The following is a 14,262-nucleotide window of genomic DNA, read 5'->3' as shown; positions in this document are numbered from 1 at the left end:
CACCAAAATATTTGACTACCATAGTTTGTGCAGATTTGACCATTCTCTTTGATATGAACCAATGAGGTCATATTTTTGCCTTCTTCGTTTTCTTGGCAACATTAAGAAAGAATTACCTTTTTGTTTGTTAAATTCAGTCTGACAGAAATTTGTTCATTATGGTATTGCCTTTCTGGCATAAGCTTTCACATATTATCTTCAATATTTTTAGCTCATTTTCATGAGAGTATAATATCTGGTCTCAATACTGCAACTCTTAGTATATGGAGAATTTGCTTTAATTTTCCTTTATGTCATTGACAATTTACAAAACATATGCCTGTAGAAAATGGCATTTTTTGGCTCAGATGTTCACTTATAAAAGATAGTACATTCAAGAAATAGAACAAAGAAGAGCCATAGTAAAAAAAAAAAAAAAAAACCAATAAATAAATAAATAAAATAAATAGCAATGACTTACCTAATTCCATTCCCAAATCTGGCATCACGATGTCAGCATAAGTCTGTCATTGGCCCACCCATTACTGGTATGGGTCTCTTCTTCCCATCCATCAGGTACATGGAAGCCAAAGTAATCCCTTGGCTGCTCTTTCTATTCCAGCCCTAATTCATAAACAGGTAGAAAGAGGCAAAATATCTGCCAATTCTAAGAGAAGTTCCTCATGAATCATACTAGAAGACCCTCAGAAGCACAATTAATGGACAATTCTCTGAGTATTTATCTGGAGAGTTCCTTTATTGCAATTCTCTTCCATATCAAGAATTAAAAGTTAAGATACTTAATATCAGTTTGAACCAGAATTAATCTAATTTACATTTTGGAAAGCAAGATGGCAGCACTTAATTTCAGGTAACTTTGGCTTCTCTTCCACCTATCATTTCCCTCACCTTTGGGTCTATGTCCTGAAAAGTATGCCGTGGACACTTGGAGAAGAGGGCGTGTATTGGGTTACGTGCCATACAGTGGTCTCTGAAAAAACCATTGTTTTATTTGGCTCCCAAAGATCCATGCTGTTAGTCACTAAGATGCCCCTTATTTCCAGCCCCCAACCCTCTATAAGCCCAATGTCCTTCTCACTAATCTCCTGCTAAAATGGAAGTTATGGGAACCATTCTATTTCTGAAATAGCCTCATCTCTGTGTCTCTAACATCAGAGGCTTTCCACTCCAGGAGGAAGTCTCTTTTCTATATTCTCTTAAGGACTTTTTTTTTTTTTAATTATAATCAGAAACCTCCTTTCCCCCTGCTTCTATCCTAGCAAAGTTGGATCTTGGTAGGAGTTCCATTTCTCATATTCTCATATATATATATATATATATATATATATATATATATACAGATATATCTATATAGATATAGATATCTATATCTATATAGATATATCTATATATCTATATAGATATAGATATAGATATATATGTTTTGCAATTGTTCTTAACAATACATGTGGCCAACTTCCTTCCCCAAGTTTCTAGATGTTTTGTCTTACTTCCCAACTCTTTAAAAACGTAAATCCTTAGTGTCTTTTGTTTGAAAGGCATTTTGAATGTCATGCAGTCTTATTTTCTTTCTTTTATGTCATGAATTATTTTATGCGCTGATGGAAATTTTTTATAATCAAGAGAAAAGCAGAGAAACTCACTATCTCAATTTGCTACAATTACACAGAGGGCCCATCTTGGTCTTTATATGTATTTTCAATGTGGCTGGAGTTTCTTTTGCCTTTGAAGCAGTTTTCAACTGCTTAATTGTGAGGCTTTGTTTCCCCCATCCTGCTGTTGTTTCTTTGACAATCTGATCCCAGGTATTTTCCATTTTCCAGTAATTTCTGACAACGTTTTATCTACAGAAGACAGACTCTCTTGTCCGCCCCCCCCCCATCTTTTAGTGGATTATTGTCTTCATAATATTCTGTCTTTTACTGTAATGGATTTGACAGGAAAGGTGTGGGTAAGGGAGTGAGATGTGTATGCTAAATTCACCATCATGATCTAATCTCCAAAGATTTTAAAGAGGAATTAGTAGAAAAGTGTTCAGATTTATTGCAGTAAAGAGCACCCATAAATTAAAAATATGTACATAAAGGCAAAGCAGTTTTTTAATGGGAAAGGTAAAGAACACCAATCACCAGTATAAAAATTAAATGCTAATTTATTCATTCACTTAATACTTTTTTAACAAACAACATTTATCCATTCTCAGATAGTGGGAGAATACACTTATTTAATTCATTCTACTTATCATTTAAAAACTTTTATTCTCTTTTAAAATTTTTTATTTTTGCAAAATTGATTATATTTTCTTTTTTGTTTTCCTTATCCTAAAGTTTGGCCTCTTATTTCTATGTTACTTATGGTTAACCTTTACATTTAAAACATATTTCAACCTTATAACCTTTGTTTTTCCAACAATGACAAAAAGGAACTACAAGATCTGCAAATTCTCTTCCAACCAAAATAAGCTTTTTAGCATGGGAGGCAACCTGAGGCAAAGCCAACTTTCCTTCTGGTTGCACAGGGAGCCGGGTTTACGGGCAAAGGAGCTTCCTGACGAGCTCCGCTCCACTTCTCAGTCCAGCTCCACACTCCCCCCTGTGGGAGAAAGCTCGCTTTGCTGAGAGCTGTTCATGTGGTTCTAGCTTGAAGCACACCTTGGAGCTTGGCACTTGCAGATTGAAAGAAGTGCAAGGGTGCTTATTACCCTGTCCTTGCGATAGTGTTCTCAGTTAACAACTCACAAGTCTGCTCACACTCAAAGCCTTTTCCTGCCTCCGATCTTGGGGTACATACCTGCATTCTTGTTCTAGTCCATTCTTTCTCTGTATCATTAGTGGTTTCTAGAGCTCTGTTGGATTTTATAATGAATTTGATCCCATTTATGTATCTTTCAAAAGTTCCTAAATGTTTCGAGCTTACCAGTTTTCTTGTTTTGCTCTCTCACACTTCTGTTTCTTCTATCATCGGAATGTGAATTCAAGAGAAGGGGGGATAGAAGTGCATATATTTTGGCCAGTCAGCTTCCTCTACTGGAAGTTTATAATTAAAAACATCAGAAAAAAAAAAAAACCCACCTCAAAACACATATTAATGAAGATGATTTTATTGAGTTTTAGGACAGGGCAGATAAAAATCAAATATTGGAGTAAAAATAAACCCATTTTTCAAAACTAGAAACTAAATATTTAAAAGTACATTTTTACTAAGTGTCTAAATTGTTACCCACTTATGTATCATTTAGAATCTTTACAACTAAAGCAAATATTAGTTATGCACTAAACCCCAAAATAGGTAAAACAAATAATCAACTAGAGTTTGTTTTGAATTAAAACAAATTAAAGTTCCTACTAAAAGAAAAGCTGTTGCATATTAAAGAAAATACAGCATATGTTGATTAATGTCCATTCCCTTCCTCCTTTAATGTTAAAGAATCACACTCTCCTCTCCTCTCACCTGTCCTAAGAAAACATATGAAAATCCAATACGTAAAAAATCTTAAAGTTTGACCTCCCCTAACATGATCTGATCACAAAGTTCTTTGGTCAAGGGAACATAAGACTTTTTCAAGTTATCCATGAAATAAAGTGGGTCAGAAATTTTCAGTGGACTAAACCCTTCTTCCACCAAGTGAAACTTCTGTAGTTTGAATGTCCCTGTTGTTTCCATCTTCTCCTGTAAAATAATTGCCAGAATTAGTGGAATCATTTAATATTGTCTAAATTATATAAACAAAATATTCAGTAATGAGACTATAACGTTTAATTATAACACTTTCATAACCATTGACCATCTCTCTATTTACTACTAATAATTCAACACTAGAAACTTTAAAATGCCCTCTAAAACACTGAAATCTTTAGCTCAATTTACCGCTGAACTTCATTCAACCTGTAAGAATTACGAAAATTGTCGGGTCACCTGGGTGGATCAGTCGGTTGAGTGTCCGAATTTGGCTCAGGTCATGATTCGTGGCTCGTGAGTTCAAGCCCCACAGTGGCTCACTGCTGTCAGTCTGTCAGCAAAGCCCACTTCAGATCCTCTGTCCCCCTTTCTCTGCCCCCCTCACTTGCAGTCTCCCCAAAATAAATAAATATAAAAAAAAGAATTATGAAAATTGTCAAAAACTAATTACGCTTGATTATAAACCCTCTAAAACACACAGGCTTATCACTTTAATTCACTGTCAGTACATTATGTACAGAGAAAGCTATTAGACACCAAGAAGATAGAAGTTATAAAAGAGAACATTCTATTTCATAAGGCAGAATTCGATAAAAACCAGAAGGGGTAAAGGATGATCTAATACTTGGGTTGCCAAACTCTGCACTAAGGTGCTTTGCAGTATCCCTGGTGAACTTCCAGAGTGTCCAAGGGATATTTTAAATTTTCTAGGTAAACCCTGTGACATCTCAGTCACCACTTGCAAACTACTAGCTCAAGGTAGTTCACAGTTCCTATAGTAGTTTGTGATACATTCTTTCCAATGGTGTCATGTTTTTATGAAACAGGGTTTTCAGTGGTTGGCATGATAAAAGGGAAGTACAGCCGAAAATCAATGTGGGACAAAGAATTAGGCTGGTTCTGTTCAGTCTGATCTAATCCCAGGGTTTGAGGAGTTGTATAATGCCCAATTTACATCTCTTTGGTACATCTGGTTATTAAAGAAAAAAAGCATTTTTTCTTTCACGTTGTATGCATTACTTTTTCAAACAGCAACTAATTTGTTAGACTTATGAATTTGTTTTGACCCAAATACTGAATAAATCAAAGTTTAGGTATTTGCTTGACTGCAGAATGGCAGGAAATATTTGCTGAGACACTATAGATGCCATGAATCTAGAAAATTTCAGAAGCTCTGCTTTAAGGGATTTAAAGGAGATAAAATGGGGGCAGCTGGGTCGCTCAGTCAGTTAAGTATCTGACTTTGGCTCAGGTCACAATCTCACAGTTAGTGAGTTCAGGTCCTGAGTCGGGCTCTGTGCTGACAGCTCAGAGCCTGAAGCCTGCTTCAGATTCTGTGTCTCCCTCTCTGTCTGCCCCTCCCCCAATCCAGCTCTGTCTGTCTCTCTCTCTCTCTCTCTCAAAAATAAATAAACATTAAAAAAACACAACAAAAAAAGGAGATAAAATGTAACCCTTTGTGGTTGTTTCAGGCATGGAGAAGGAGCTTGTTTTAAATCAGATGACTATGTAGAGGTCCTTATAAAGGTTCTATGAGTAATACGGCCATTTTTATTCAACCTTCCGAACTAATTCAAGAGCCAAGCTCTCTGTGAATCTCCTTCCCTGATCTCATCCTCAGTGTCCCCACCCTTTCCCAATACTGTCATCACAGAATTAGATCTATGTAGAAACACATACTCTTTTTCTCATTTTTAGAAAATTAGAAGCTCACTGTACTTACACTATTGATGTTCACCCTTAAAAGAAAAAAGGCTCTATAATGTGCCAGGTATATTTCCCCAGATTAGGTAATTTTTCATTAGGTAATGAAAAATTATTAGGCAATGGTTTAATAAGATCTCATCTAATTATAATATTTTAATTAACATTACTCTTATTCTAACTTATAAAGAATATCACAAATTTTTATTGCTATAAACAATACTTTGAAGAACATCTTTATATATAACATTTGTTCATCTTTGATTATTTCCTAAGGATATATTTCAGAAAATGAAATTACTGAGTCAAAACATGTAAATTCTAAGAGTCTGATTATATATTTACCAAATTGTTTTCTAGATAGATTATAACACCTTGTGTTTCTACAAGCAGAATGAAAGGACCATTTAATTTCATTGTACCCATACTGAGCAATACCATATAAAATTTTTTTTTGTAAATTTATTGGCCAAAAAAGTCATTTTTTAATTTGTGCTAAACGGACTTCGATAAGATTTTATTTTGATAATACAGTTGCTTTATTCATTTTGTCAGAGGTGACCTATGCTTTTTGCTCTGCTTATATCACATCATTTATAAGAATTCATTTGTTAAATAAATATTTCGTCTGCCAACTATCATGCATTGTAATAAATGCTGTAATACAAATACTGTAATAAATACAAATACTGTAATAAATATAATAGTCACGGCTCTAGTTCTTTGAGGTGTTCAATGACACTAGAATATTTTCTAAGTTTGTCCAAGACTGATTTAGACTTCTAGAGTAGTTCAAAGCTAAAATATTTCTTCTGCTTCATGAAAGTGAATTGTAAGGTGCCCTAGGGGAAAAATGTTTAAGATATTATTTAATCTATCAACTGTGTACTCCATTATAGTACACTATTTCTAGGGTGGTATGGGGAGGGCCAAGAGGAAGTAGGATATGCTTATAAAAGGGAAAGAATTCTTGTGGTATCAGGAATGCTCATATCTTGACGGCAGTCAATGATGAATGAAGCAACATGGGTGATAAAAGTGTATAGGCCTTAAAACACACACACACACACACACACACACACGTGCGAATATAAGTAAAGCAGGAAATTTAATAAGATGGATAGATTGTATCACTGTCTATGTCCAGGTTATAATAGTTTTCAAAAAATGTCACCACTGGAGGAAATCAAGTAATGAGCACACACAGGACCTTTCTGTATTATTTCTCACAACAGCATGTAAGAATGTTATACATTGTAGATCATTCTACAATGATCTCACTAAAAATTACAGTTGAGAATGTGTTCTTCTGCTTTGCATCCACTTACCTTTAGTATTTCAGAGCGTTTTAATGAAAATAATCTGAGGCAGTGTATACAAACAGAAAAATAGAAAATTATGTAAATATGTATTTATGACAGTTAAGATGATGTGTCCCACTGGCCAAGTAATGACAGGCCACAAAGATGCTCAACAAATGCTTTAAAGATGAATATGAGGCCATCAACTGCTCCCCTAGGAATGTAACAGTGATACGACAAATGTATCCAGAAAAGCTCTATGTGATTGGATGTTAAGAGGTGATAAGTATGAGCTTTGGGTTCACAATACTAAATACATGAATGGCTGAATAAATGGGCAAGCAAACTGATACAGTAGCTAAGTAAATTTTCTTTTTACTGTTTTTTATTCTAATAACCTAACAAGAGAATGCCCAGCTCTCACAACAAATACATTCAGCAATCCCTAAAGGTATAAAGTCCCAGAGGGAGGGTAGACAGAAGGAGATAAAAATTAAAAGCAGAAGTGCTTAAAGCCATTTGCTTTTAGGCTCTGCACACATCCTGCAGACACCTTGAGGTCAGCTTGGTGGAACATAATTTTAGGCACAGAGCACCAAATGTCTTCACAAGGCTTGGGTGAGACGTAGTTTTGGCTTGAAACCATCTCTGAGGTCTTGAGTGAAGAGGCACAAAACGATCCCATAATGAGGACAAAGACAAAGACATCCTAGCATTTCATCACACTCCCTTCTATAATTAGGCTTCGAACATGGCATAAATTAGCATCCTAATGATTTTCAGTGTTCTTGAGATTTTCTAATAGAAATAAAGTGCTCACAATATCTAAAAGATAAAATATTATTTTGTAAGTAGACCATCTCCTGGATTCCTGGTCTTGTAGTTCAGTTGAGTCTTTACCCAAGTACAATTACCTGAATTCTTAAAGGTCAAGCAGTAAGATTACCTGAATTCTTAAAAATCTTGGGCAGGCATAAGCTGGTAGAAAAGATACAACTTGTTCATAAACTTTCTCCAAGTCTAACGACTTATTTGGTTTTAAAGTAATAGAAGCCATTCCTGCTTTTCCTTCATAATCTGAAAAAAAAAGTTGGAGGTAGCATTAATTTTACAGGTACTAGGTGATTTTTAAAATGGTCCTGTTAGGGGCGCCTGGGTGGCGCAGTCGGTTAAGCATCCGACTTCAGCCAGGTCACCATCTCGCGGTCCATGAGTTCAAGCCCCGCGTCAGGCTCTGGGCTGATGGCTCAGAGCCTGGAGCCTGTTTCTGATTCTGTGTCTCCCTCTCTCTCTGCCCCTCCCCTGTACATGCTCTGTCTCTCTCTCTCCCAAAAATAAATAAACGTTGAAAAAAAAAATTAAAAATAAATAAATAAATAAAATGGTCCTGTTAATTATATACTAATTGTTGCAAATAGAGACATTAATCATGTCACAGCAATAACAATGCAACAGTAGCATAAATGAGTGGGTCCTTCCTGGAGCATATGATTTGCTCCCCAGAAATAAGTTATAAAACAGGGAATGGTAGACTCTATTCTTAATCATCCACACCACAAAAATGAAATAGATGGGGTGGAAAACACCATAAATAACCCCTAGTTTACATCCTACAACCATTAATGTAAAATATTAAGAGGAGACATTTATTTACTGGTGAATATATTCCAGAAATATATCCATGTTAAGAGTCAATGCAAAAAAATAAATAAATAAATAAAAGACAACATTGTTTTCAAATTTAAAAACTAGACTGCCATTTCCATAACTAATTCCACAGATCACTTACTGCTGATCATGCCACCTATGGATTTTTCCAGGGAATCAGAATCTCCTATAGCTTTCCTCCAGCACCCAATGTCTGTTAGAGTAAATATCCCCTCCTCTGCCCCCCACTTAATACTCCCACCTCATGTGTCCTGGGCACCTACAAACATTAGTTGGAAAATATTGTTGTTTATCAAAACAGCACAGAAGAGCAAAGGGACATAGCTATCCTCTAATTCCAAGCTGGTAACTTTTCTTTGCCATTTTCGCCATCATGAGAAATCCTCTTCTGCATACTTTCAAAGATAAATGAGGCCAAACAGACTTTAAAATTATTTTTGAAGAAGACTCAACTTAGCTACAAGTCAGTGTCATAAAACATTTAAACTAGAACATGTCCACGTTTAGTAGCATGTATAAACTCTAGTCATAAAGAGAACAATAATAAACTATGGAAGAGCTGTAACTATTTTCGAGCAGTGAGTCACTAACCAGAGTTTCCAAGCTTTACCTAAAAATACACACATACATTAAAATTAAGTTGGTACCTGATGGGACCATGAAATTTGTTAGCCTGGTCTAGAGTCACTTGCCAAGACAAGACTAAGCTACTTATTTTAATTGATAAAAAAAATGAAATGTGGCATTAGTAAGATCATTGCAGAAGTGAAGAAACGTGGCACATTCTATTCGGAGGATTCTTCCCAAACCTGAATTATATTCATACCTGGCACCACCACCCCATACACGTTTGTTTCCTGTATGAAATCCAACATCCCAATAACATCAGCAACCTCTGTGGTTGCAACATTTTCTCCTTTCCACCTAAATGAAAGAAAGAAGTTCTGATTAATACACCTATATTTGAAGAAGTAGGTACCCAGTTTTAGTTTTAGTGTCTTGTACGTGGCTCCGTGCCAGTACCTAGTAACTGAACACAATGGCAGATTTCAGAACGAACGGAAGGCATTTGTAAGGGAGCACACTGTTGACAAGTCAACAAAACCAGAATCGGTGTTTTAGTGAAAATTACTTTATCTGTGTTTCATTGGTATAAACTGGTTACTGTAAAGTGTTTTTTGGTAATACGTCATAAAAGGAAAAGAATGATAAATTCCTCTTTATTTATGAGATGTATTAACAGTTAGTACAAAACATTCCCTGTCTCCAATGACAGAGATAGAAAAAAATGAAAGGAAAGCTATAGTGGTCTCTCCACGTACCGACCCCCTTCAACTTCTAGGGATTAACCCCTTTGGTTCCCTGAATGCCAATGAATATTCTATTTCAGTTAAAATAATTTTACGTATGGTGAGCACATAACATGGTACCAGAAGGTGAGGAAGTAAGAAGTATGACTCATTTATTCATTCAAACATGTTTTTGAATGTCTCCTGTATGTTCTTCACGGTTCTATAGTCATAGACCATGACTAATAATTTCATAAACCCAAAATAATCTTAAGGAATTAAGAAAGAAATGTAAAAAAGATAAATTTGGCTCTTTCACTGTTTTTATCATTAGGTCAAGAATTAGACCATATTTGACCAGATTGGTTTCTGTTTCAACCCTGCCATTTAAACACCCAGAGTGGATGAGGTCAAATATAATAAAAATAAGTTCAGAGGAGATATATATATACACACACACACACACATATATATAATATTTTATATATATGATATAAACATATATATATTTATATATCTTATATATTTATATATTTATATTTATATATTTTATTTATATTTATTTATTTTAAATATATATTATATAAATATATAAATTTATTTATAAATATAAATATATTTTTATTTATTTATATATTAAATATTTATACATTATATATTTTTATATATTATATATTATATTTTATACATATATGAATGTCTAAATATGTCCAAAATGTCTAACGTTTATTTATTTTTGAGAGAAACAGAGACAGAACGTGAGTGGGTTACGGGCAGAAAGAGAGGAAGACACAGAATCTGCAGCAGGCTCCAGGCTCCGAGCTGTCAGCACAGAGCCGGACGTGACAGCTCGACAAGCTGTGAGATCATGAAGTGAGCCGAAGTCGGACGCTCAACCGACTGAGCCACCCAGGCGCCCCTGTCTATTTTATATTCCAACGAAAGGAGCTCAATGATTTTGACCACACTGATTCATTAAAGTAATGATAAAAATTGACATCAAGATTTAACTTACGTTTCAATCTCACAACAGATGGTCCATGAATTTTTAAATGAGGAGACATTATTGAGATAAAAAGCGCTCTGTCTGCCCTGAAGGTAAAGACGAGGGCATCTAGAATGTTTCCATAGAGCCTTGCTTAGAGCACGGTTCACAGTCACAGAACCAGCAGTACAACCAATGTTATTTCATACCTGAAAGTGTCTCCAATACGGTCCCAAAAATAAAGGAAATTCTCCTGATCTTGGACCATTAAATCTCCTGTGTTAAAGTAAACATCTCCCTTCTTAAAAACATCACAAAGCAGTTTCTTTTCTGTGTGCTTCTTATTCCCAGCATAACCAAAAAAGGGATTATTCTCAGTCACTCGAGAAATGAGAAGTCCAGGTTCTCCTGGGAGAGAAAAGCATTTTTCAGTGATTGGATTAAAACGATTATTACACATATCAGGCACGTACCTAAATGGTATCTGACCAACACAACCAGGGTTGCCGATCTTCCTCTGAACTTATTTTTATTATATTTGACCTCAGGCACTATGGGTGTCTGCATCCAGCATATCCTTTCACAGACTGCCACAGACACAAATTACTTTGGAAAAACTAACAAAAAAGGAAAGCGAATGTCAACAAAACCATATTAAATTTATTTTACATCCTGCATGGATGACCAAAGGCTACTTTTCTTTTATGTTAACTAGATTTTAACACTAAAAATAATGACAACCCTATAAATAACCACAATAATAATGTTAATAACATTATGACTGTAGCGATGTTTATTGAGCATTTACTATGTAGCAAGCCCCATGAGCCCCTTGCAAATGCTAGCTTGTTTATTCCTCACAGAAATCCTTTGAAATTGATCATTAAAATTCCTATTTCACAGGGAAGAAATGGCCCAGAAGGGTGAAGTAAATTACCAAAGACCAAGAGATGAACAGGAATGGACCCAGAACTCAAATATAAGTCTAGGATTCTGCAGCAAGGTTTCTGTTCACTACTATCTCTGGTCTAGAAGTTATTAGAAGTTTAAGAAAATGTTTTATTCTTATGGGATGTTGTCTGGAAATCTTCAATGGGCAAGAGACAAGGCATAAAAGTTATTAGTATTACTTAGAAACATTATCTGAAAAAATTTTTCGATCAGATTTACTCAAATTGATCAGGATTTTGCCCAGCAAGCTGCGTGGTAAAAAACTACTTCTATGAGAATGATAGAAGACAAAGGGAAGCAGCAATCACTGCCTGAAAAAAATTTTTTTTAAATGTCTATTTAGTTTTTCAGAGAAAGAGCGGGGAAGGGGCAGAGAGAGGGAGACAGGATCCAAAGTGGGCTCTGTGCCGAGAGCAGAGAGCCCTATGCAGGGCTCAAACTCACAAACCATGAGATCATGAGTTGAGATGTGAGAGCATGACCTGAGACATGAGATCATGACCTGAGCCGAAGTCAGACGCTTAACAGACTGAGCCACCTAGCTAGGCACCCCTGTCCCAGAACATTCTAAGGCCATTGTTGACTTCCTGTGAAGAGAGGCAACATCCACATGATTGATTAGACGGGGTTAATTCCAGCACATTGGAGAGTGATTTATATCATTTTAACATTCTCTATTCAACTCTCATTGCTTCCACTCATTCTGGACATCCTGGCTTCCAAAGATATACACCAGTGGCAAAGCCATGCCTGCTCTACTACAGAAAAGGCTCCTGGTTGTCACTGTCATCACTGACACCTCCATCATCATCATCGTCATCATCATCATGGCCATTGCTACACTTTCTGAGCATTTTCTGGGTACCAGTCGTTATTCTGAGCACTTTATTTTATGTATCCCATTTGAGTCTCATCACAAACCTATAACACAAGCCCTCATATCATCTCCATTTTAGAGGTGAAGAAACCGAGAAAGAGAAAGTAACTTGCCCAGTGTCACATATTTGCCAAATGTTGGAGATGGTTTTTTTTAACCAGGTTCATCTGACTTCTAAGCCTGTCTTCCATCACATATTCCTTCAGTCTACATATCCTCTATTTCAGAAATTTCCAAGCTTCTCTTATTTCCCTTAGAATTTATGTTCTTTTTTTCTTCGAAACACAGGCTTATAGTTTCTTCCCTGACAATTAATTATTACAAATGCTTAAAAAGATCATAGTGTTTCTTCTATCTGTTCTAGGCAAATGTATGCAAGGCAAAATACCATTAATAGAAAAAAATACTGAGTAATTCATAATGAGAATTGCAAAACACTAAAGCAGATGTTTGGGGACAATCTGCTTTTTAAAAAACCCTGAGTTTACATAAGCAGTTCTGGGATTCAAGTTCCAATGTCAGATATGATTGTAATTGTAATAAGTAAAATACACCAGGAGTGCTTGGCTGGTTTGGTCGGTAGAGCGTGTGACTCATAATCTTGAGGTTGTGAGTTTGAGTCCCATGTTGGGTATAGAGATTACTTAAACAAATAAAACTGTAAAATAAATAAATAAAATAAAACAAAACACACTAGTTAAGTGTGTGTATAGTTTAGAAATGGCTTTTTTTCTTGGACACAACTTATAGAGTTGCATTAGGGAAAGATATTTTATAGATGCCCTTAGGCTTGAAATTCAGAGAAGAAGGAAATTTGTGTTTTAATAGATAATGCTTATATTCTTCCTAAGCTTTCAGCTACCAGAACAAACCAACTGACCAGGCTTGCAACCTTTATCTCCACATTTGAAGTAACAATTTAAATGAAATCATCTCTGAAATGTAGTCCAAGCATATTCTGAGGCGGCAAAAAGTAATTTTGGCCTGATTTATTCAGACTGAATGTCTAAACAATTCCAAATGCACATATCTACATTTAAATTCCTAGACTGATTATATGCAGCAGCAAGTTAATTGGGGCACTTGCTTTTATTAACATGTCTAACCAAAAATCATCATAAAGTCCTTCTTGGGGGAGGAGGGAAGCGAGAGGGAGAAGAGAAGTGGGGAGGTAGCAAGCCACATGCCAGGCTCTCAGTAGGGTTCTACATCTATCATCTCATGTAATTGTGAACAATAACCTCATAAATAAATATTGTCACCTCTACTCTACATATGAAGAAAATAATCTCAGCCTGAGTGGCCTGCCCAGAGTTGGACAGTTTCTAAGTGTGAGAGCCCACATTTAAATCGAAGTCTGCCTGACTTTCCATTATACCTAGAATGATAACTAGGGCATTGTTTTTCATATTATATCTTAGTCATATGGGACATTAGTGCCACTATTACAGCTAGACATGGTGGACTGAGAAAAATGTAAGCCCAGGAGTGCCTGCATGGCTCAGTTGGTTAAGCATCCAACTCTTGATTTCAGCTTAGGTCATGATCTCACAGTAGTAAGACTGAGCCCTTCGTCAGGCTCCACTCTCTCTCCTTCTCTCTCTGCCACTCCTCTGCTTGCTCTCTCTCTTTCTGTCAAAATAAACATTTTTTAAATAAGGAAATATGAGCGCAATAGTAATCTGTTCTAAATTTCAATATCTTACTGAGTGACCCATCTGGGATCCCTAACATCTAATAATTAAACTCTTCTCCCTGCACTGAAATTCCAAACAAGTCTCATCACATATTAGTAAAAGCCATTCATTC

General features: G+C 35.7%; 1 protein-coding gene across 1 annotated transcript in view; it reads right to left on the bottom strand.

The window, feature by feature from the left end:
* Positions 1–3,084: 3,084 nt before the first annotated feature.
* The window catches only part of SLC27A6 (solute carrier family 27 member 6), a 74,890-nt gene continuing 63,712 nt past the window's right edge, over positions 3,085–14,262 (bottom strand). The window contains exons 7-10 of the mRNA XM_027076777.2: positions 10,835–11,033; positions 9,178–9,275; positions 7,630–7,760; positions 3,085–3,669 (exon numbers count right to left, since the gene is read on the bottom strand). Of these exons, the coding sequence (XP_026932578.1) occupies positions 3,493–3,669; positions 7,630–7,760; positions 9,178–9,275; positions 10,835–11,033 (605 nt within the window). The 3' untranslated portion in view covers positions 3,085–3,492. The remainder of the gene's footprint in view (positions 3,670–7,629; positions 7,761–9,177; positions 9,276–10,834; positions 11,034–14,262) is intronic.

Source organism: Acinonyx jubatus, chromosome A1, assembly GCF_027475565.1.
Source record: "Acinonyx jubatus isolate Ajub_Pintada_27869175 chromosome A1, VMU_Ajub_asm_v1.0, whole genome shotgun sequence".
Classification (NCBI taxonomy): domain Eukaryota; kingdom Metazoa; phylum Chordata; class Mammalia; order Carnivora; family Felidae; genus Acinonyx; species Acinonyx jubatus.
Note: the sequence above shows the minus strand (reverse complement) of the source record. Positions and strands in the feature narration are given on the sequence as shown.